This window comes from Rhinoraja longicauda, chromosome 11, assembly GCF_053455715.1.
Source record: "Rhinoraja longicauda isolate Sanriku21f chromosome 11, sRhiLon1.1, whole genome shotgun sequence".
Taxonomy (NCBI): Eukaryota; Metazoa; Chordata; class Chondrichthyes; order Rajiformes; family Arhynchobatidae; genus Rhinoraja; species Rhinoraja longicauda.
The window spans coordinates 56,467,017-56,488,496 of NC_135963.1; the positions used below are offsets into that span (position 1 = coordinate 56,467,017).

Sequence of the window (21,480 nt, forward strand, 5' to 3'; positions counted from 1 at the left end):
GAGGGTCTGAGCTAAAGGGAGAGGTTGAGTAGACTGGGACTCTATTCCTTGGAGCGTAGGAAGATGAAGGATAATCTTAGAGAGGTGTATAAAATCATGGTAGAAATAGATCGGGTAGATGCACAGTCTCTTGCCCGGGGTAGGTGATTCGAGGACCAGAAGACATAGGTTGAAGGTCATAAGTGATAGGAGTAGAATTGGGCCATTCAGCCCATCAAGTCTACTCTGCCATTCAATCATAGCTGATCAATCCCCCCCTCCCAAACCCATTCTCCTGCCTTCTCCCCGTAACCTCTGACACCTGTACTAATCAAGAATCTATCTATCTCTGCCTTAAAAATATCAACTGACTTGGCCTCCACAGCCTTCTGTGGCAAAGAATTCCACAGATTCACCACCCTCGTAGAAATTTCTCCTCGTCTCCTTCCTAAAAGAACATTCTTTAATTTTAAGGCTATGACCTCTGGTCCTAGACTCTCCCACTAGTGGAAACATCCTCACCATATCCACTCTATGGTTTCACTATTCTGTATGTTTCATTGATGTCCCCCCTCATTCTTCTACACTCCAGCGAGTACAGGCCCAGTGCCGACAAATGCTCATCATAGGTTAACTTACCCATTCCTGGGATCATTCATGTAAACCTCCTCTGGACCCACTCCAGACCCAGCACATCCTCAGATATGGTGCCCAAAATTGCTCACAATATTCCAAATGTAGCCTCACCAGCGCCTTATAGAGCCTCAGCATTACATCCCTCTTTTTTGTATACAAGCCCACCGATTTGACTTGCAGATTAACTTTTTGGGAATCCTGCACCAGCACTCCCAAGTCCCTTTGCACCTCTGATTTCTGGATTCTCTCCCCATTTATAAAACAGTCTACGCCTTTATTCCTACTACCAAAATGCATGTCTCCCCACTTTGTTGCAGTAAATTTCATCTGCCACTTCTCTGCCCATTCTCCCTACCTATCCAAGTCCTTCTGCAGAGTCCCTGCTTTCTCTACACTACCTGCCCTTCCACCTATTTTCGTATCATCTGCAAACTTGGCCACAAAGCCTTCAATCCCCTCGTCCAAATCATTAATATACAACGTGAAGAGTAGCAGCCCCAGTACTGACCCCTGCAGAACCCCGCTGGTCACTGGCAGCCAACCAGAAAAAAGCCCCCTTTGTTGTCACTCTTTGTCTTCTGCCATCCAGCCAACCTGCTGTCCATGCCAGTATCTGCTCTTTGGTACCGTGGGCTCTCATCTTCCTTAGCAGCCTCACGTGTGGCACCTTATCAAAGGCCTTCTGAAAATCTATGTAAACAACATCTACTGCTTTGTTTGTCCTGCTATTTATTTCTTCAAAGAATTCCAGCAAATTTGTCAAGCATGACCTCCCCTTCACAAAGCCATGCTAACTTCGGCCTATTTTATTGTGAACTTCTAAGTACACCCCTTACCTCATCCGTTATAATGGACTCTGGAATCTTACCAACCACCGAAGTCAGACTAACCGGCCTCTAGTTCCCACTGTACTGCTTTGCTCCCTTCTCGTGCAGCGGGGTAATGTTGGCAATTTTCCTCCTGTCTCTGGTGATTCTTGAAATATCACTGTCAATGCCTCCACAATCTTTAAGGCCACCTCTTTCAGAACCCTTTAAGGTGAAGGGGAATAGATTTAACAGGAAGCTTTCGAGCGGTGCTGGCTCAAAGGGCCGAATGGCCTACTCCTGCACCTATTGTCTATTGTCCAACAGGAATCTGAGGGATAACCTTTTCACACAAAGGTTGGTGGGTGTATGGAACAAGCTGCCAGAGGAGGTAATTGAGGCAGGGACTATCCTAATGTTTAAGAAACAGTTAGCAGGTACAAAGATAGGACAGGTTTGGAGGGATATGGACCAAACGCAGGCAGGTGGGACGGGCGTAGCTGGGACATGTTGGCTGGTGTGGGCAAGTTGAGCCGAAGGGCCTGTTTCCACACTGCACTAAATGACCTACCTTTGGTTCAGATGTTTCCTCCTCTATACATCTATCTTGCATCTTAAAACTCACCAACTCAAGTGACCTCCCATTTACTTTAGAGACCTTCAAGCTATCTGTAATCGGTCTTCACTGGACTTTATATTGCACCAAACATTATGCCCTTTATCCTGTCTCTATCTGTACAATGTGGACAGCTTGATTGTAATTATGAATAGTCTTTCTGTTGACTGGATAGCACACAACAAAAAACGTTTCACTGTACCTCTGTACACCTGACAATAATAAACTAAACTAAATCAAAAGTTAGAGAAATGTTACCTATCCTTGTTCTCCAGACACGATGCCCGACTCACTGAGTTACTCCAGCACTTTGTGTCTTTCTTTATAAACCAGTAAAACTTCTTTGTCTCCAATGTTTCAAGTTCTGATGAAAGTTAATTTACCTGAAAGATTAACTCTTTTCCTTACAATTGATTTTATTCCTAACCTGTGAATATTTATTCAGTGCTTTTTAGTTGACTTTTGTATTGACTGCTGTTCAGTCGGCATTGTACGTTTTTTCTTATCTCTATCTATTGCAAGACAAAGAGTCATTTCATGCTGTCAAATTGCCCACCGGGGAGTAATCAGTGTTAAAACTGTGCAGTGATTATGATGCTATCAGCCAGTTTACTACATTAGAATCGGATAGTAGTTTCACCGTTCTTAGCTGTATGAATATGCACTGAAGTAAATTAGTAGCAAGAAATGACATTATATAACTTTGCAGATTTTCCCTTTGAGGAAGCTGGAGTTCCACTTTATGAATGGATGCCAACAATGCAAATAGTTAGCACAAAGCTTGCTATTGGCAACCAGAATATTCCTCTTACTATTAACAAGTATAAGTAGCAGTTGATGACTCATGATAGGGCAAGTATCCTGCACCTCAAGTGTGTGGCATGTTAATTTAGATAGACAGCCTGGAACCAGGCCCTTCGGCCCACCGGGTCCACGCTGACCAGCTGTCACCCATGCACTTGTTCTATCCAACACACTAAGGACAATTTACAGAAGCCAATTAAACTACAACTCTGCATATCTTTGGTGTGGGGTGAAACCAGAGCACACAGAGAGAAAACCCACATGGTCACAGGGAGAACGTACAAACTCTGTACAGACAGCACCCATAGTCAGGATTGAACCCGGGTCTCTAGCGCTGTAAGGCAGCTACTCTGCCACTGTGCCGCTCACTTTCTTTCACCAAGGTTAATCTAATGGATCATTTAGATACATGGCAACCACACTTGGAGAAAGTCCTCAGACATCACAAAGATATGGGGAGTAGCAAACATCACTTCCTTGCTCAAATAAAGGATATGCCCAGCAATTTAGGCCTGTCGGTTTAACCTTGGTGGAAGAGAGCACTCAGAAACATTGACTGTTTCATGTGACAGGTTCAGTGGACTTCTTGATTAAGACAAGCCAGCACATACTTGTCATGGGTAAATTATGTTGAGTTAATTTGGTTCAATTTTTTGATGAGATAACAAATTGAGTTGTGTAAGAAAATAACTGCAGATGCTGGTACAAATCGAAGGTATTTATTCACAAAATGCTGGAGTAACTCAGCAGGTCAGGCAGCATCTCAGGAGAGAAGGAATGGGCGACGTTTCGGGAAGAGACCCTTCTTCAGACTGACTTCTTCAGAACAAATAGAGTTGATGAGAATTAACTCAATGATGTGCTAATGGACTTCAATACAGCTTTTGATAATGTCACAATTTCTTAATTTGCTGACAGCACAAACTTGGCAGTACTCTGAAGAGGGTAGTGATAGATTGCAACAGAATGTAAAGAGGCCGGTGGAATGAACGTCTCCAAAGACGTACAGGTATGTAGGTTAATTGGCTGGGTAAATGTAAAAATTGTCCCAAGTGGGTGTAGGATAGTGTTAATGTACGGGGATCGCTGGGCGGCACGGACTTGGTGGGCCGAAAAGGCCTGTTTCCGGCTGTATATATATGATATGATATGATATGACACTCAGCTGGCAGACATGGAGAAATGTGAGGTGATCCATTTTAATAGGAAGATTAAGAAGAGTCAATGTAGCATAAATAATACAATTCTGAAAAAATGCAGAAAGAGAGAGTGTGGCTCTGGTAGAGAGTTGTGTAGGAAAGAACTGCAGATGCTGGTTTACACCAAAGATGGACAAAAATGCTGGAGGAACTCAGCAGGACAGGCAGCATCTCTGGAGAGGTGGAATCGGCAATGCCCTTCTTCAGACTGAGAGTCAGGGGAGAGGGAGACTAGAGATTTTGAAGGGTAAGGTGTGAAAACAACAGATCAAAGCTGATGCTGATGAGGAAATGTAGAATGATTCATTGTCAGTTGAGGGGAAGATTAATCAGGAGGACAGTAGATCGAGTTGGTGAACTTGGGATGGTGGAGGGACGGAGAGAGGGAAAGCAAGGGTTACTTGAAGTTAGAGAAATCAATATACCGCTGGGTTGTAAGCTGAAAAATGAGAGTTGCTGTATTATAACCATTCTATGATATGCTCTTGAGTCCAGAAGAATTAGTGCTTATCACAAATTTTATTTATGACTAGACAGAAGAAATGCAGATCCAGAGAGAGTTGATGACTCCTTTGGCAGCCTTGTCTAGACTCAGGGTTCCCATGATCAAAATAACAGACAAGTCATTCAGAATTGAAGTGAGAAGAGTACATTCCTTCAGAGAATAAGTGCTGCATTTATGTGCAGGTATATTTTTGTCATCTGTAGGTAAAAAATATTTTAAAAGAAATGTAATTTCCAGTTCTAAAATAAGCAGCAACTATAAAAAGGTGTCAGGAATTGCCAGTCAGTATGGTCAGCTGCACTTTGTTGGGAAGTAATTCCACACCGAATTGGCCACATTTACCCTTGCATGCCTCAGGAAGTTTGGGACTTCCATGTCAACACACAAATCCCCAAAGCAAGTAAAAGCATGAGAGCAGACAAATTGATTCATAAAATGTAAGCAACTTCATTTATTCCCCTCTTGTGTCTGAGCCTCCTTATTCAAGAGAGAGCTAGATAGAGCTCTTAAGGATAGCGGAGTCAGGGGGTATGGGGAGAAGGCAGGATCGGGGTACTGATTGAGAATGATCAGCCATGATCACATTGAATGGCGGTGCTGGCTCGAAGGGCCGAATGGCCTACTCCTGCACCTATTGTCCATTGTCTATTCAGACGACTATGCTGGTTCTTCCCGTGCCAGGCATAATCTGCCGAGTCCAGTACTTGTGAAGATAGACACAAAGGAGAAAATGGGTGTGTGACGTTTCAGGCCGGGACCCTTCTTCAGGCTGAATTTTCTTTCAGCTTTCTTTCCTCTTCAGCTTTCTTTCTCCTCCCTCCCCACATACAATCAGTCAGACCCGAAATGCCACCCACCTTTTTCTCCAGAGATGTTGTCCTGGACTGCTGAGTTGCTCCAGCACTTTGTGTCTATCTTTGGTATAAACCAGCATCGGCTGTTCTTTGTTCAAGAACCCGGTTGTAGTTAAAATCACAAGTACTCTTGCAAACATGTTTATTTTTTCAATTATTATCATTTTTTTATAAAATACTAAATGTTAACCCTTCTAGTCGGTTTTGAATGTTTCTGAATACTCAGGGCATTCAGAATTTTTTACATGTTTAACTTTTTTGACAACCAGCGAAGCATGGAAGCATGTGGTCAAAGTTTTTTCCTACTTTTAAATGTTATATTCTTCCGGTGAATCTGGTAAGATTTCACTACTTCTAATAGTAGAGACTATATATTTCCGTTGCATTGTTGATCATAATACCCTCAGGCATATAGTTAAGAGAACATTTCATAAAGCAGGCAGCATCTGTGAAGAGAGAAAAAGTTAGTGTGTTGATCCATAATGATTCATCGGACCTAAACATCCTAAAACGTTAACTCTGTTTCTCTCTCAACAGTTGCTGCCTGACCTGCTTGGTATCACCAGCATTTTCTGTGAGTTTATTTTAGGTTTCCAGCATATGGAATATTTTTCTTTTGTGTTCAGAATGTAATACCATGTCGTGATAACCATAATCTTTGAACTCAGCAAGTTGCCTTTAGAGAGACAATGTTATTTCTGTCTTTTATTGGAAGATGGAAGATGGAAGTTTAAATTTACCCTGTACTACATTCAATATTAGATAGCTTGAAAGTACCTATCAAAAGCAGCCTAATCTTTCCTAACAATAGCTGAAACATTTCCATTTCCATTCATAGAAAATATTTAACAACTAAATATAGTTGAACATTCCATTATGAGCATCATTCTTTTCTGAAATAGCCTTATTATATTAAGAAAATAGCTCAGACATTATTTTTATTATTTATATCTTAATGTATTTATATTATAAGATTTTATCATATTATAATATATAATAATATAATTTAATAATATATAATAATATATTATATTATAAGACATTATTTATATCTTAATCTTGAATTTTCCCTTCATGAGCAATTCTCTTATGGGGAAAAACGTGAATAACCATAGAATCTAATTATTATTGAATATAGTAAACATATTTTGGACAATATTAAGGTGAGTGGCATCATTAGATGGATGAATCTTCACTTTAGGAATTTAGGTGAACGTGCTTTATCTTCACAGCTGGAGAGGTACCCAAAACTGCGGGAAGAGACGGAGAGGATTGTTTCAAGCTACATACGAGAGAGAGAAGATAGGACGAAGACCCAGGTTAATATGCAATATTTAAAAATAAACAGAAAATGCTGGAGGATCTCATCAGGAGAGCAATGAAAGAAGAGAAGGGCTCCGATCAAAAGGACCTATTCTGTAAAAGCCTCCTGGAAGTCATTTTAGTTTAGTTAATTGTCAAGGTACAATGAAAAGCATTTTTGTTACGTGCTATCCAATCAGCGGAAAGACTATACATGATTACAATAGAATCTTCCACAATGTACAGATACAGAATAAAGAAAATAACGTTTAGTGCAAGATAAAGTCCAGTAAAGTCCAATTAAAGATAGTCTGAGGATCTCCAATAAGGTCGTTTATACGTTAGGACTGCTCTCTGGTTGGTGATAGGATGTTTTAGTAGCCTGATTACAGCTGGAAAGAAACTCCCTGAATCTGGAGGTGCACTTTATCAAACATTCGTACCTCTTGCTTGTTGGGAGAGTGGAGAAGAGGGGTGCGACTTGTCCTTGATTATGCTAGTGGCCTTGCCAAGGAAGCGTGTTGCTGCCTGAGAAAATGCAACCATGCACCAAAACCAGGGCTGTTCTATGTGCAAGGTTACAGTTGTTTTCACCTTCAATGTCAATGCTTCCAATACATTTCAGGCAACTAACCTATGCCATTGCTCACAGTCTCAATTGCACTGCTGAATATGGTCTGACACTGAAGAAATCTCCTCTAGGGAGTTCAAAACATTTTGCACCTGCATTTTGCATTATGTCACTCCAACACTAGTAGGTTCTATTGGTACTTGCGTGCCACAAAATAGGTTAAATCACAGTCGACTGTTGATATTTCTTTTGGCGTAGGTAGGAACTGCAGATGCTGGTTTACTCTGAATATAGACACAAATGCTGGAGTAACTCAGCGGGTCAGGCAGCATCTCTGGAGAAATGGAATAGGTGACGTTTCGGGTCGGTCTGAAGAAGGGCCTCGACCCGAAACGTCACCTAACCCTTTTCTCCAGAGATGCTGCCTGATCTGCTGAGTTACTCCAGCATTTTGTGTCTATCTTCGATACTTCTTTTGGTTTTGATTTCTATAAGTAATGGGAAATATGCTTATCAAAAGCCATAGATGAGTTTTAGTCTGTCTGTGTGCTTTGCCTAAGATCCAAAGTTGAATGTATAAAATATGGTTAACATTTTAACATTTTATCTTCATTAGGTATTGCTACTGATTGATATCCAGTTGTCTTATATCAATACAAACCATGAAGACTTCATTGGGTTTGCAAAGTAGGTATCCAGTTAAAGCCTTATAAAAAATGACTTTTTGTAAATCAATAAATGTTTATGATTTCAATCCTGCGGGCAACTTTACAGCATATAAGCGTTAGTAAAATGTAACAAGATTAAAATTCAGGTAATCAATAAAAATCATCCGATAACGCTGTAGCCATTTAACACAATGCAGTTATTTCACTTTCACTATTTGGGCCCATAGATACGTAGACAATAGGTGCAGGAGGAGGCCATTTGGCCCCTAGAGCCAGCACCGCCATTCAATGTGATCATGGCTGATCATCCACAATCAGTACCCCGTTCCTGCCTTCTCCCCATACCCCTTGATTCCACTAGCCCTAAGAGCTCTAATTCTCTTTTGAATGCTTCCAGTGAATTGGCCTGCACTGCCTTCTGAGGACAAGGCCCAGGAAAACTTTTTCAAACAGAGTGTAGTGGATATATGGAACGAGCTGCCAGAGGAGGTAGTTGAGGCTTGTACTATAACAATATTTAAAAGACATTTGGAAAGATACATGGATAAGAAAGGTTTCGAAGGATGTGAGCCAAACGCAGGCAGGTAGGATTAGTCTAGATTGGGTATCTTTTCACCTTGGGCAAGTTGGGCCGAAGGGCCTGTTTCCGTGCTGTATGACTCTATGATATCTGAATGAAAATGTTATGAGGTTTAGAATACGCCCTGCCTGTAGTAAAATCCTATCCTATTTGCTCATTTATTTATTATTTTGGAGCTTTCTGTAAGCAAGCACTCTAACCATGAACACGGCACTGTGTAAGGAATAAATGTTGACCTCAAAAATATGCACGGCAGTATTATGAAACAGGACGTAAAATGTGCAGTCCCATAGTGGTCCAGTTCCTCAATTACAATCTCTTTTTCCTGCTAATCTTGAAAGCAGAAAGCAATCAAAATATTATATCAATAAATCAAGACCAAAGTAAACAATGTTTAACTAATTACCCTTAATATATTCCCTTAATGACCGTCGTGAATGCCTTTGATACCCTAGTACTAATGCACGTGGGTCCTTCTGTTAAGAGCATTAGTCTGAGCTAGATGGGTGATGGGCAATTACATAGACACTCAGAAATCGAGAGGTAGAAGCCCAAATACTGTTATCCCAAGAATTCAATTCACGGAATATGTATTTTAGATATCTTAAAACACTAAGACCAGGGAAACAAGTTTAGGTGCTTTAACTCATTACATTTTAACGATTAATATTCAGATTGTTTAGATTTTAATTAGGCAGGAATGTATAAACTGCATTACATTTGCTGTATGTCATGGAGTTTGCGATCTTCAACGTAGAGGAAGGAACTGCAGATGCTGGTTTACACCGAAGATAGACACAAAATACTAGAATAACTCAGCGGGACAGGCAGAAGGGATGGGTGACGTTTCGGGTCAAGACCTTTTCCAACATCATCCATTCCGTCTCTCCAGAGATGCTGCCTGTGTTACTCCAGCATCTTGTGTTTATCTTTTGTGATCTTCAGTCGTGAGTTACTAAAACAGTAATACAAGAAAAGAGCTGGAGTTGATGGTTAATACACAAAAAGACAAAAGTGCCGGAGTAACTCAGTGGGTCAGGCAGCAACTCTGGAGAACGTGGATGGGCGACGTTTCGAGTCGAGAGAAGGGTCCCAACCCGAAAGGTTACCTATCCATGTTCTCCAGAGATGCTGCCTGACCCGCTGAGTTTCTTCAGCACTTGTGCCTTTTTTTCCTACTCTGCCTCGACTCAAATGTTGTAACTCTATCTGATTTCACCACTTTTTTTTACAGTGAGCTCCAACCACTATATAAAATGCGTGTGGCTTATGCTTGATGCTAACATATTCAGCAAGTTAACAATTCAGAATTATAAAGATGTTAGGCCTCTGGTCAGTCTAATTATTAGTGAGTTATTGGGAATTCTGGTGCATTTCTTGCTCACAAGATGAAGGGATTAAAAGTACCATTAACAAATTTGCAGATGATACAAAGCTGGGTGGCAGTGTGAACTGTGAGGAAGATGCTATGAGGTTGCAGGGTGACTTGGACAGGTTGTGTGAGTGGGCGGATGCATGGCAGATGCAGTTTAATGTGGATAAGTGTGAGGTTATCCACTTTGGTGGTAGGAATAGGAAGGCAGATTATTATCTGAATGGTGTCAAGTTAGGAAAAGGGGACGTACTACGAGATCTGGGTGTCCTAGTGCATCAGTCACTGAAAGGAAGCATTCAGGTACAGCTGGCAGTGAAGAAAGCCAATGGAATTTTGCTCTTCATAACAAGAGGAGTTGAATATAGGAGCAAAGAGGTCCTTCTGCAGTTGTACAGGGCCCTAGTGAGACCACACCTGGAGTACTGTGTGCAGGTTTGGTCTCCAAATTTGAGGAAGGATATTCTTGCTATTGAGGGCATGCAGCGTAGGTTTACTAGGTTAATTCCCGGAATGGCGGGACTCGTATGTTGAAAGACTGGAGCGACTAGGCTTGTATACCCTGGAATTTAGAAGGATGAGAGGGGATCTTATCGAAACATACAAGATTATTAAGGGGTTGGACACGTTAGAGGCAGGAAACATGTTCCCAATGTTGGGGGAGTCCAGAACCAGGGGCCACAGTTTAAGAATAAGGGGTAGGCCATTTAGAACGGAGATGAGGAAAAACTTTTTCAGTAGAGAGTTGTAAATCTGTGGAATTCTCTGCCTCAGAAGGCAGTGGAGGCCAATTCTCTGAATGCATTCAAGAGAGAGCTAGATAGAGCTCTTAAGGAAAGCTGAGTCAGGGGGTATGGGGAGAAGGCAGGAACGGGGTACTGATTGTGAATGATCAGCCATGATCACATGGTGGTGGTGCTGGCTCGAATGGCCTCCTCCTGCACCTATTGTCTATTGTGACGTTTAACCAGGGCAGTGGAGTCGATACCCAAAACACCGATTCCGACCCCGACTCCTTGATTTTTTGTGCATCCGGCTCGGACTCCGACTCTAACTCCAGCAGCACCAGAATTGCTCCGACTCTGACTCGATGACTCCGACTCCGACTCCACAGCCCTGCTTTTAACATTGCTTTAATAATGATTAAAGACATAATGTGCGTTCATCACCATATTATCTTTTTAATATGACATCCTGAAAAAGGCACATCATATTTTAGATTTGAAGCTTCATTTACATTGGAATGTAAAGAATTTAGGTAATTTTAAGCAATTTTTGCATTTAGAAAGTTGTTATACTTTTTTTATATAGTGCCCAACAAAGATATGGTCAGCTTTATAAGAAACAACCTGCTGGAAATCAGGTTAGTGTCCCATTATATTAATTTTAGGTGCATGCATTTAACCTCTGCAGTTTTAATTTATCTTTTTCTTGCAACCTAATTTAAAGCATGATTATGATGAATTTGTTTTCGCAATGTTCAGATTGTGTTGAAGAATTGCTTCAATTCTTTTTAAATTAGTTTTTTTATGAGCGTGCATTAGACAAACATGGCACAAGAATTTACCTTCCTTCTTGCTCTGTGGCCATTTGTGCTGCATTGCATTAAATTTTACTTGTGACCTTAGAGATACAGCATGGAAGCAGGCCCTTCGGCCCCAGTGTTCACTCCGTACACTAGCACTAAACCTACACACTAGGGACAATTGACAATTTTACCAAAGCCAATTAACCTACAAATCTGTGTAGGAAGGAACTGGTTTACACTGAAGATAGATAGAAAATGCTGGAGTGACTCAGCGGGTCACACAGCAGTCCGAAAAGTCGAAACGTCACCTATTCCTTTTCTCTGGAGATGCTGCCTGACCCGCTGAGTTACTCCAGCATTTTGTGTCTATCTTCAACCTACAAACTTGTAAGTCTTTGGAATGTGGGAGGAAACCGGAGCACCCAGAGAAAAATCACGCAGTCACAGGGAGAGCGTACAGACTCTGTACAGACAGCATTTGTAGTCAGGATGGAACCCGGGTCTCTGGCGTTGTAAGGCAGCAACCCTACCGCTGTGCCACTGTGCTGCCCCATGTTATCTTTGGTTATTTTTTTGTTCCCGCCTGATAGCCCTCCATCTTAACTAATTGCACTTGTGTTTACAATTGTTTTTGTTTTGTTATTGCTTGGCAGAAGAATTATTGGTGAGTAATTTTTTCAAGTAGTGGAATTTACTAGTTCAGACATGTGCATTCTTTTATTAAAGACTAAAGTGAAAGCCTTCTCAGAGGACAAGATGTCGGTTTCACTGTTTTGATGAATGTTAAGTACTTCAATAGATACACCAATTGATATTCGTAAGAATCCATGACAATAATTTTCATTTTAGACTATAAAGCCTAATTAAATATTATTTAGTAATTTAATCTGTTTAGAAACACCTTGATTGATTTTTTTAAATTGAAAATTAGTTGGATTAATCTAACACTTGAAGATTGACTTTGCCATTATGGTAGACACAAAAAGCTGGAGTAAGTGGGTCACGCAGCATCTCTGGAGAAAAGGAATAGGTGATGTTTCGGGTCGAGACCCTTCTTCAGAGTGAGAGTCAGGGGAAAGGGAAACAAAAGATATAGACGGTGATGTAGAGATATAAAACAAATGAATGAAAGATATTCAAAAAATTAACAATGGTGAAGGAAACAGGCCATTGTTAGCTGGGAGCTAGGTGAAAACGAGTTACAGACAACGAAGCTCACCAGGACGACAGTGAAACTAATACAACAACTAGGGTGGGGGAGGGACGGAGAGAGAGGGGATGCAGGGGTTACTTGAAGTTAGAGAAATCATTACTCATACCACTGGATTGTAAGCTGCCTAAGCGAAATATGAGGTGCTGTTCCTCCAATTTGCGTTTGGCCTCACTCTGACAATTGAGGAGGCCCAGGACAATTGTGACAATTGCCAATGGACATGTTGGCAACTATTAATTGATAACTGTACAACAGACACCTTTTAAAATATGTACCTTCAAGTCCTCGGTCTTATCAATGCTTTTCTCTGTTGTATTGTTTGTGCTTTGCTGTTCCAGTATTCTCATCCTCCACTGTTGCGACAAATTGTACGAGCGAAGGCTTTGTAAGATGCACTTTGGTTTATTTCTGAGCACTTTTCCTTTAATGTCAGTTTGTCTATTACTAAATAACATGTTCTTATTAAATTAACATTTTTACCCATTTACATATTTTTCACCTTTAATTCACAAACAAAATATTAAATGGAAAAAATTATATCTATTGTACGGTATAATTATATTAATGCACATGTAGATTTAGATTTAGAGATACAGCGCAGAAACAGGCCCTTCGGCCCACCGGGTCCGCGCCGCCCAGCGATGCCCGCACATTAACACTATCCTACACCCACTAGGGACAATTTTTTTACATTTGCCCAGCCAATTAACCTACATACCTGTACGTCTTTGGAGTGTGGGAGGAAACCGAAGATCTCGGAGAAAACCCACGCAGGTCACAGGGAGAACGTACAAACTCCGTACAGACGGCGGCCGTAGTCAGGATCGAGCCTGAGTCTCCGACGCTGCATTCGCTGTAAGGCAGCAACTCTACCGCTGCGCCACCGTGCCACTTGAGAATTAAAGTAGATATCTCAATAAATATAAACAGCTGGTGGGATCACATCTCTACATTAATAATATATTAAAAATTGCCAATTTCATTATCCAAGTCTCATTCATCAGGTTTTTAAGCCTGCATTATCCTTTGAGAGTACGTTGTTATGTACAAACTAAATCAGTAAATCAAAATTTACCTGGTTACGTGGCTGTACAGTACAAATAATTCAATCATTAGTGACCATTCTTGTGTCTCAGGTTATATATATAAATTTTATATCACCCTTTTCAATATGGATAGCATTATTACCGAGTTCTGAATGGTTTCAATTTTGGTCTATTGACTGTTTTCCCTGCTTTGAATTTTTATTTTTATTCTTATTTAAAATTTGCTGATATGGGTAAGACGTGGATAATGAAGATCAGCCCCTAATTTGGTGCATGTTTGGTGATATATACGTTAGTGTACATAGCGTTACTAACAATTTCTGTCTTTTTTAAATTAATGTGCACCTAACTCAACTTTTGGTCTGTTCTGATTTATATCGGTCACTTTAACTGGTGCTCGTTGTTTTAATTTAATGAGACTTGAAATATTTAGTCTGCCAGCCTGCTTTGTCTCACAATTCTATTGAAATATCTGTCTTTTGTTAAGTGTTTCAAACATAAGTGCTTTATGTCTACATTCAGTAATCAGATCCTTAGTATTTTTGGCGCCATATGCTTTCTAGCGCTGAAAGTGTATATCTAAAGTTTTTGTTTTATAGATTTGTAAACGTGGCCATATCAATACCTTTGATACATAAAAACTCTGAACTTAAGTAAGTCAACTCATGGGACAGATACTTCTTCAAGTAGATGTTTTAGCTTTACATAACAAATAAATAAAACAGTTGATTTAAATGTATGGTAAACCCTCGCTATAACGGGCCACGGAGGGGGATGGGTGTCTGTTTTTGCCGATTGCCCACTGTAACCGAGTGAGGGGGGTAAAGTTTAACCCAAGGCCAGGGTGTTGGGGAGGGGGGGGGTTAACCATCGCGTCATCGGGGAGGGGGGGGGGGGGGTTAACTCGGGGGAATTCCCAGGCCGGAGAGACACGGAGCCCCCGGTCCCTCACGTGGTGGGCCAAGGACGGGCCCAGTACTCACGCCGCCTTCATGCTGCTCCCTCTCTCCTCTCCCACAACGGGAAGCTTCCGCCACGTGGTGTCAGCTCTTCGGGTAACTGGCGGAAGTGAAGGGGATGGTGCAACGGGAGCCTCAGTCCGCGATCACCAAAATCTACTGTATAGAGGTCCGTTACTGTGAGGGTTTTCTGTCTATTAATGGGAAACAATGGATTTACTTCAGTTTTTTACTTCATTTACACTGAATAAATCAGATAGGAAAAATATCGTGTTTTTGTTTTCAGCGTTGTTGATTAAAAGTGTGTATAGAATAGTATCCATGCAGTCTCGTATAAGAAGCCCAGGTACCACTCACTAGAGGCCACCAGGAGCATGAAGAGCCAATTTGGAGCTCAGCTGGTGTCATGGACAGATGCTCGACAACTGTGGCAGAGCTTGCACGCTAACACCTCCTACAGGGCAAAACCGGGAGGCATATGTGGCAATGACGTACCACTTCTGGATGAGCTCCCTGCCTTGTATGTACACTTTGAAAGGGCGAGCACCAACACACCTACATGAACCCGCACAACCCATGGCGACCCTGTGATCCCAGTCTCTGAGGCTGACGTCAGAGCATCCTTCACGAGGGTGAATCCACAAACGTATCTGGTCTGAAGAAGGGTCTCTACCCGAAACGTCACCCATCCCTTCTCTCCTGAGATGCTGCCTGACCTGCTGAGTTACTCCGGCATTTTGTGAATAAATACCTTCTATCTGGCCTAGATAGTGTACCTGGCCGAGTGCTAAAGATCCATGCAGACCAATTGGCTGGAGTATTCAAAGATATCTTCAGCCTTTTGCTACTACCATCTGAGTTTCCCACCTGCCTCAAAATGGCAGCTATTGCACAAGAATAGCTGAAGATGGTCGGAAGAAGGGTCTCGACCCGAAACGTCTCCTAATCCTTTTCTCCAGAGATGCTGACTGACTTGCTGAGTTACTCCACCATTTTGAGTCCATCTTCGATGTAAACCAGCATCTACAGTTCCTTCCTACCCAAAAAGAGCACGGTGACCTGTCTCAATGAATACCATTCGGCAGCACGTACGTCTACTGTAATGACGTGCTTGTGAGGTTGGTTATGGCATGACTCAGAAACGACTTGGATTGCTTCACTTTGCTTATTGCCGCAACAGGTCAACAACAGATGCTGTCTCACTGGGTCTCTGCTCCGATAACAGGAACACATATATCAGGCAACAACATCTGGATAACAGGAACACACATATCAGGCAACAATTATAGCTCGGCGTTCAACACTATCATGCCCTCCAAACTCTTCGCCAAGCACCAGACCTGGGCTTCTCAAGATTCAAGTGGGTTTTATGGCCATATGTCCTGAAACGGAACAATGAAATTCTTATTAGCGGCAGCACAACAGATATGTAAACATAGTACCCTGCAAACCCATAATAAACAACAAAAAATGGCATTAAACTACCTTAAATTGACTTCTGCTGGTTAATTTACAATAAAAATTAGATTGAAAAACTCTTAGTTTTCTGTCTACTCATGAGTGTAAGTCATTAATATATTCAACGTTACTGGTACTTTCTTCAATCTCGTGCATAAAACAGGTAAAATAATACTTAGACGGCTAAATTCAATGTCTAAATGCCAGAATAGTAAAGGTTTTCTTATCATCAAATGTGATGTTGTTATGGGATCTGTGGCTTTAATCCGTTTTAGCCAAGGTTGCTTATATTTCCAGGATATCAAATACTTATTCCATTGATGTTGGTTGCAATGCTTTACACATACATACACCGTACCCTTTATCTCCCCTCCCCTCTGCTCTGTTAACCTACTACCCCTCCACCATACATCGCCTCCACCTCTGTCTGACCCCCGCCTTCATCTGACCCCAACCCCCACACTTGCCGGGTGTTTACCATCTCCTCTGACCTCCCCCTTTCAGATACCGAACGGTCTGTCCTCAGCAGAGGCCTCACCTTTGTTACCCTCCGCCCCCACATCAACGAGTTCCGGGTCCGCCATGACGTGGAGCTCTTCTTCCGTCACCTCCGCCTCCGAGCCTTTTTCCATGGGAAGGAGTCCTCACCACCCAGTGATGACCCCTTCTCCCATCTCCAGCGGACCCCCTCCTCTTGGACTCCCCCGGCTGGCCAACTACCCTCACTAGAACTTTTTATCTCCAACTGCCGGCGTGACATTAACCGCCTCAAATTCTCCACTCCCCTGACTCACTCTAACCTCTCCTCTCCTGAACGTACAGCCCTCCACTCACTCTGCAACAACCCTGACTTGGTCATCAAACCCGCTGACAAGGGAGGTGCTGTGGTAGTCTGGCGTGCTGACCTCTACCGGACCGAGACCAGACGACAACTCTCAGACACCTCCTCCTACTTATCCTTGGACCATGACCCCACCGACGAGCACCAGACCTTAATCATCAACACCAGAACTGTCCCAGTAGACCCATTGTTTCTGCCTGTTCATGTCCCACCGAACTTATTTCCATCCATTATGGATGGATTATAAGTTAATTTATAAGTTAACTTAAATAAGTTAACTTATAAATTAACTTATAATCCATCCATAATGGATTAAGTTAACTTATTTAACTCCATCCTATCCCCCCTGGTCAAATCCCTCCCTTATTGTTTTGATGTGTTTATGCTTTATTCTTAATTGTTAACTATGTTTGTGTTGTGATTTGTGAGCGGAGCACCAAGGCACATTCCTTGTATATGCACATACTTGGCCAATAAACTTATTCATTCATCCATTCATTCATTCAGTCATTCATTCATTTCCCTAACCCCATTTGCCTGCCTTCTCCCCATAACCCCCTGACATCCTTACTAATCAAGAATCTATCAATCACCACCAAAAATATCCATTGACTTGGGCTCCAAAGGCATCTGTGGCAATGAATTCCACAGATTCACCACCCTTTGACTGAAGAAATTCCTCCTCATCTCCTTTCTAAAGGTGCATCCTTTTATTTTATTCTGAGGCTGTGGCCTCTGGTCCTAGACTCTCCCACTAGTGGAAACATCCTCTCCAATCCACTCTATCCAGGCTTTTCACTATTTAGTCAGTTTCAATGAGGCCCCCCCTCATCCTTCTGGTGAGTACGGGCACTTTGCCCTCAAATGCTCGTAAACAGTATTGCTTGTGTTAACTAAAGATTCCGTTTGGAGTTCTACTGTGGGGTGCATTGGAAAAACAGATTTGTGTAAGTTATAATCTCATGGTTTTCACCCAGATCACATTGGTTTCGGGATAGGTAGATTTAGCAGGTGAACAGATCTAGGCTGGATGGGCTTTATTTCCTAGGGCGTTGACAATAATACCGGGATAACCTATATTTAGTTTAGTTTAGTTTAGAGACCAGCGATCCCCACACATTAGCACTATCCTACACACATTAGGGACAATTTTTACATTTACCAAGCCAATTAACCTACAAACCTGTACGTCTTTGGAGTGTGGGAGGAAACCGAAGATCTCGGAGAAAACCCACGCAGGTCACAGGGAGAGCGTACAAACTCCGTACAGACGGCGCCCGTAGTCGGGATCGAACTCGGGTCTCTGGTGTTGCATTTGCTGTAAGGCAGCAACTCTACCGCTGCGCTGATGAACAGATTTAGACAGCAATCTAAGTGTAGGTGATCATTTATCTTGGCCTCATTGTTAACAGAAATGGTATGCCAACATATAACACAAGCCATTTTTACAGTTCTGAATCCTATTAGTAATGAATTAATGAATGTACTATTTGCACAAATACAATATATAGCCAATGTTTTAACAAAATAACGCACAATATATTGAAGTTTACCTCTAATTCATAGGTTATTTTCCCTATTTTCTCTCCTCACTGTGGAGTTGATTCTTTGGGACACCAGCTCCAGTACTTAGGAAACATAAACACACTACAGATGCTGATTTACAACAAAAAAAAGATTTAAAGTACTGGTTTACTCAGCCTGAGTAACTCAGTACTTCAGTATTTGGCCTGCCATAGTTTGACATTGACGAGGTGGTAGGTTGTTGTAGCTTGTCGTAGACATTGTCGTAGTGGGGTCCAGTTGCCAGTTTTGTGGTGAACTGCTGCGACTATTGCAGTCGCCAGCAGTCGCCTAAAAAATGCCTAACTGGGACAGGATCCTTAACTCTGTCTTGAAAACATCCAGTGAATTGGCCTCCTCTGCCTTCTGTGACAGAGAATTCCACAGATTCACAACTCTCTGGGTGAAAACTCTTTTCCTCATCTCCGACCTAAATGGCCTACCCCTTTCTCTTACACTGTGACCCCTGGTTCTGGACACCCCCAACATTTGGGAACATTTTTCCTGCATGTAGCCTATCCTATCCCTTAAGAATGTTATATGTTTATAAAAGATTATAATGGGTGCATCGGTAGAATTGCTGCCTTACAGCAAATGCAGCGCCGGAGACTCAGGTTCGATCCCGACTACGGGCGCCGTCTGTACGGAGTTTGCACATTCTCCCCGTGACCGGCGTTGGTTTTCTCCGAGATCTTCGGTTTCCTCCCACACTCCAAAGACGTGCAGGTATGTAGGTTAATTGGCTGAGCAAATGTAAAAATTGTCCCTAGTGGGTGTAGGATGGTGTTAATGTGCGGGGACCGCTGGGCGGCGCGGACCCGGTGGGCCGAAGGGCCTGTTTCTGCGCTGTATCTCTAAATCTAAATCTAAATCTAAAATCCTCTCTCATCCTTCTAAATTCCAGTGAATATGACAATATAACACTCTTGATTCTTGATTAGGCTTTCTTGGTTGTGATGTTACAGAATGTAATTTTTCTAAAAATGTCACTGTCATGTACACACTGAAAAATTGTTGGAACTGAAATAAATAATAAAATGAATGCTTTGAAAAAATTGTTATTGAATCATTTGAATGATTCATCTGAGGACACGTGACTATTTCGATGTTTTAAATGAGCAAAAGCAAGGTTGATCTAGCGACTGAATATTTTTATTTCAGAAAGAGTAAGTACCAGGGCTTGAAAGTCGTACGGTCCTTGAAAGTCATTGAAAGTCTTGGAATTTGAAACTCTGTTTTTCAAGGCCTTGAAAGTCCTTGGATTTAATATAGGTCTTTGAAAGTCCTTGAAAATTTAAATTTTATGAGAAAAGTATTAATTCATGCAGAGTAATGTGGCGTTTTTTCATCGTTTATAATGCGTATTTTTATTAAAAGTCGGGAAACGTTAGACATGTTTGTCTTTGTCGCTTATTTTCCCTCCTCCCGGCCGTCGCTCACCCCGGAACAACAACTACAACATTTGTGTTTGTTCTTATTTCGCTGCGCTAGGGGGAGACGGTGCCGGGGAAGAGAGCGGAGGAGCAGCGCAGATCGTGCTGGGAGAAAGAGAGAGAGGAGAGAGAGAGGGAGGGAGCAGCCCCCACAAGTGGCGGCGCTCCTTCACCGGACCCTCTGACACCCTCCCCCTCACCACGCTCCCGCTCTCACCCGCTGCTCCCTCTACCCCGACTCTCTCCCCCACTCTCTCTCCCCCCATTCTCTCTCTACCCCCTCTCTCTCTCCCCCATTCCCTCTCTCCCCTCTCTCTCTCTCCCCCCCCCCCCCCCCCCGCTCTCCCCTCTCTCTGCCAACGCCAGCAAGATCTGCGCCGCTCCTCCACTCTCTTCCCCGGCCCTGTCTCCCTCTAGCACATCAAAATAAGAACAAACACAAGTGTTGTAGTTGTTGTTCAAAAGCCCCGCAACCTCAGGTTGAGCGGTGGCGAGGAGGGAAGTTTCCTTGAGTTTGTTGTTTGCGAGGGGGCGCTGCGATCTCTCGCCTTGTCCCGGCTCTCCGGTGAACCTTCGCCGGCAGCTTCTGCCACGGCTCCGGGACAAGTTAAAGAGTCGGGGAGAGATGAGGGGAACTCGCCACATAAAACAAAGAAACCTACAAAATCATTGTAGATTTGACTAATTAACCATATATACACCAAATTAACAGTTTTGAACACAGTATTTTCTTACGTATACAGAAAAAAAAGGGGAAAAACCATCAATATTTGCCGGATTTTGGTCCTTGAAAATGGGATTTTTGGACCTTGAAAGTCCTTGAAAAGTCCTTGAATTTTTTGCTGTTCCAAGTGTACAAACCCTGAAGTACAGTAACTTATTTTCTACAAGGGAGCTGAATATTGCAAGAATCACAGAGTCGTCAGTCTGAAGAAGGGTCTCGACCTGAAACATCACCCATTTCTTCTCTCCAGAGATGCTGCCTGACCCGTCAAATTACTCCAGCATTTTGTGCCTATTCTCATATGCTACACTTTGTTGGCAGTGTAGCAGTACATAGCAGCAATATCAATGCTGTCTTTAAACTCACAGCATCACTTTCTTACCGTTTCTCACTGTAACCTCACTTACAGTTCAAGGAACAGTATAAGATCTCACTGTTAACTTCCCATGGGGTGAATAATTATGTTGGGTTCTTCTTGCATGCTAGAGTACATGGACCTCATGATTGCATCCATACATGCTCACAATTACATCAATATATAATGTACTGTGAAATAAATATCATCATTTGTGTGGTAAATCCGCTGTCGCATTCTCATTTGTACAGCAGATAATTGTGATACCACTACTTTTGAGATTCCATTCTCATTTTAAAATGAGTTGACACCAAGGGCTGTACATGTTTCCATGGTACTAATGCAAAGAAAAATAAAAGCAAGGTATTGGTGTTGATTTTGAAGCATATGAGTCCATTTATACTTATTCAAGTTGATGAATAACTAGAAATCATGCTTTAAACAAAGTATTTTGTCCATTTGTCTATC

At 42.1% G+C, this 21,480-nt stretch overlaps 1 protein-coding gene across 6 annotated transcripts in view; it reads left to right on the plus strand.

Annotated features, from left to right (window-relative positions):
- Positions 1 to 21,480, plus strand: part of LOC144597955 (dynamin-2-like) — a 148,676-nt gene that overhangs the window by 47,191 nt on the left and 80,005 nt on the right. For 5 of the 6 annotated variants that reach the window (XR_013547810.1, XM_078407793.1, XM_078407795.1 and 2 more), the window contains exons 11-13: positions 6,632 to 6,718; positions 7,889 to 7,959; positions 11,204 to 11,255. Coding sequence is in view for 5 of the 6 variants with exons in the window: in XM_078407793.1 (XP_078263919.1) it covers positions 6,632 to 6,718; positions 7,889 to 7,959; positions 11,204 to 11,255 (210 nt within the window). In the remaining variant the exon portion in view is untranslated. Of the gene's footprint in view, positions 1 to 6,631; positions 6,719 to 7,888; positions 7,960 to 11,203; positions 11,256 to 12,971; positions 13,002 to 21,480 lie in introns of all 6 variants that reach the window. The other variant, XM_078407797.1, reaches the window with a different exon arrangement.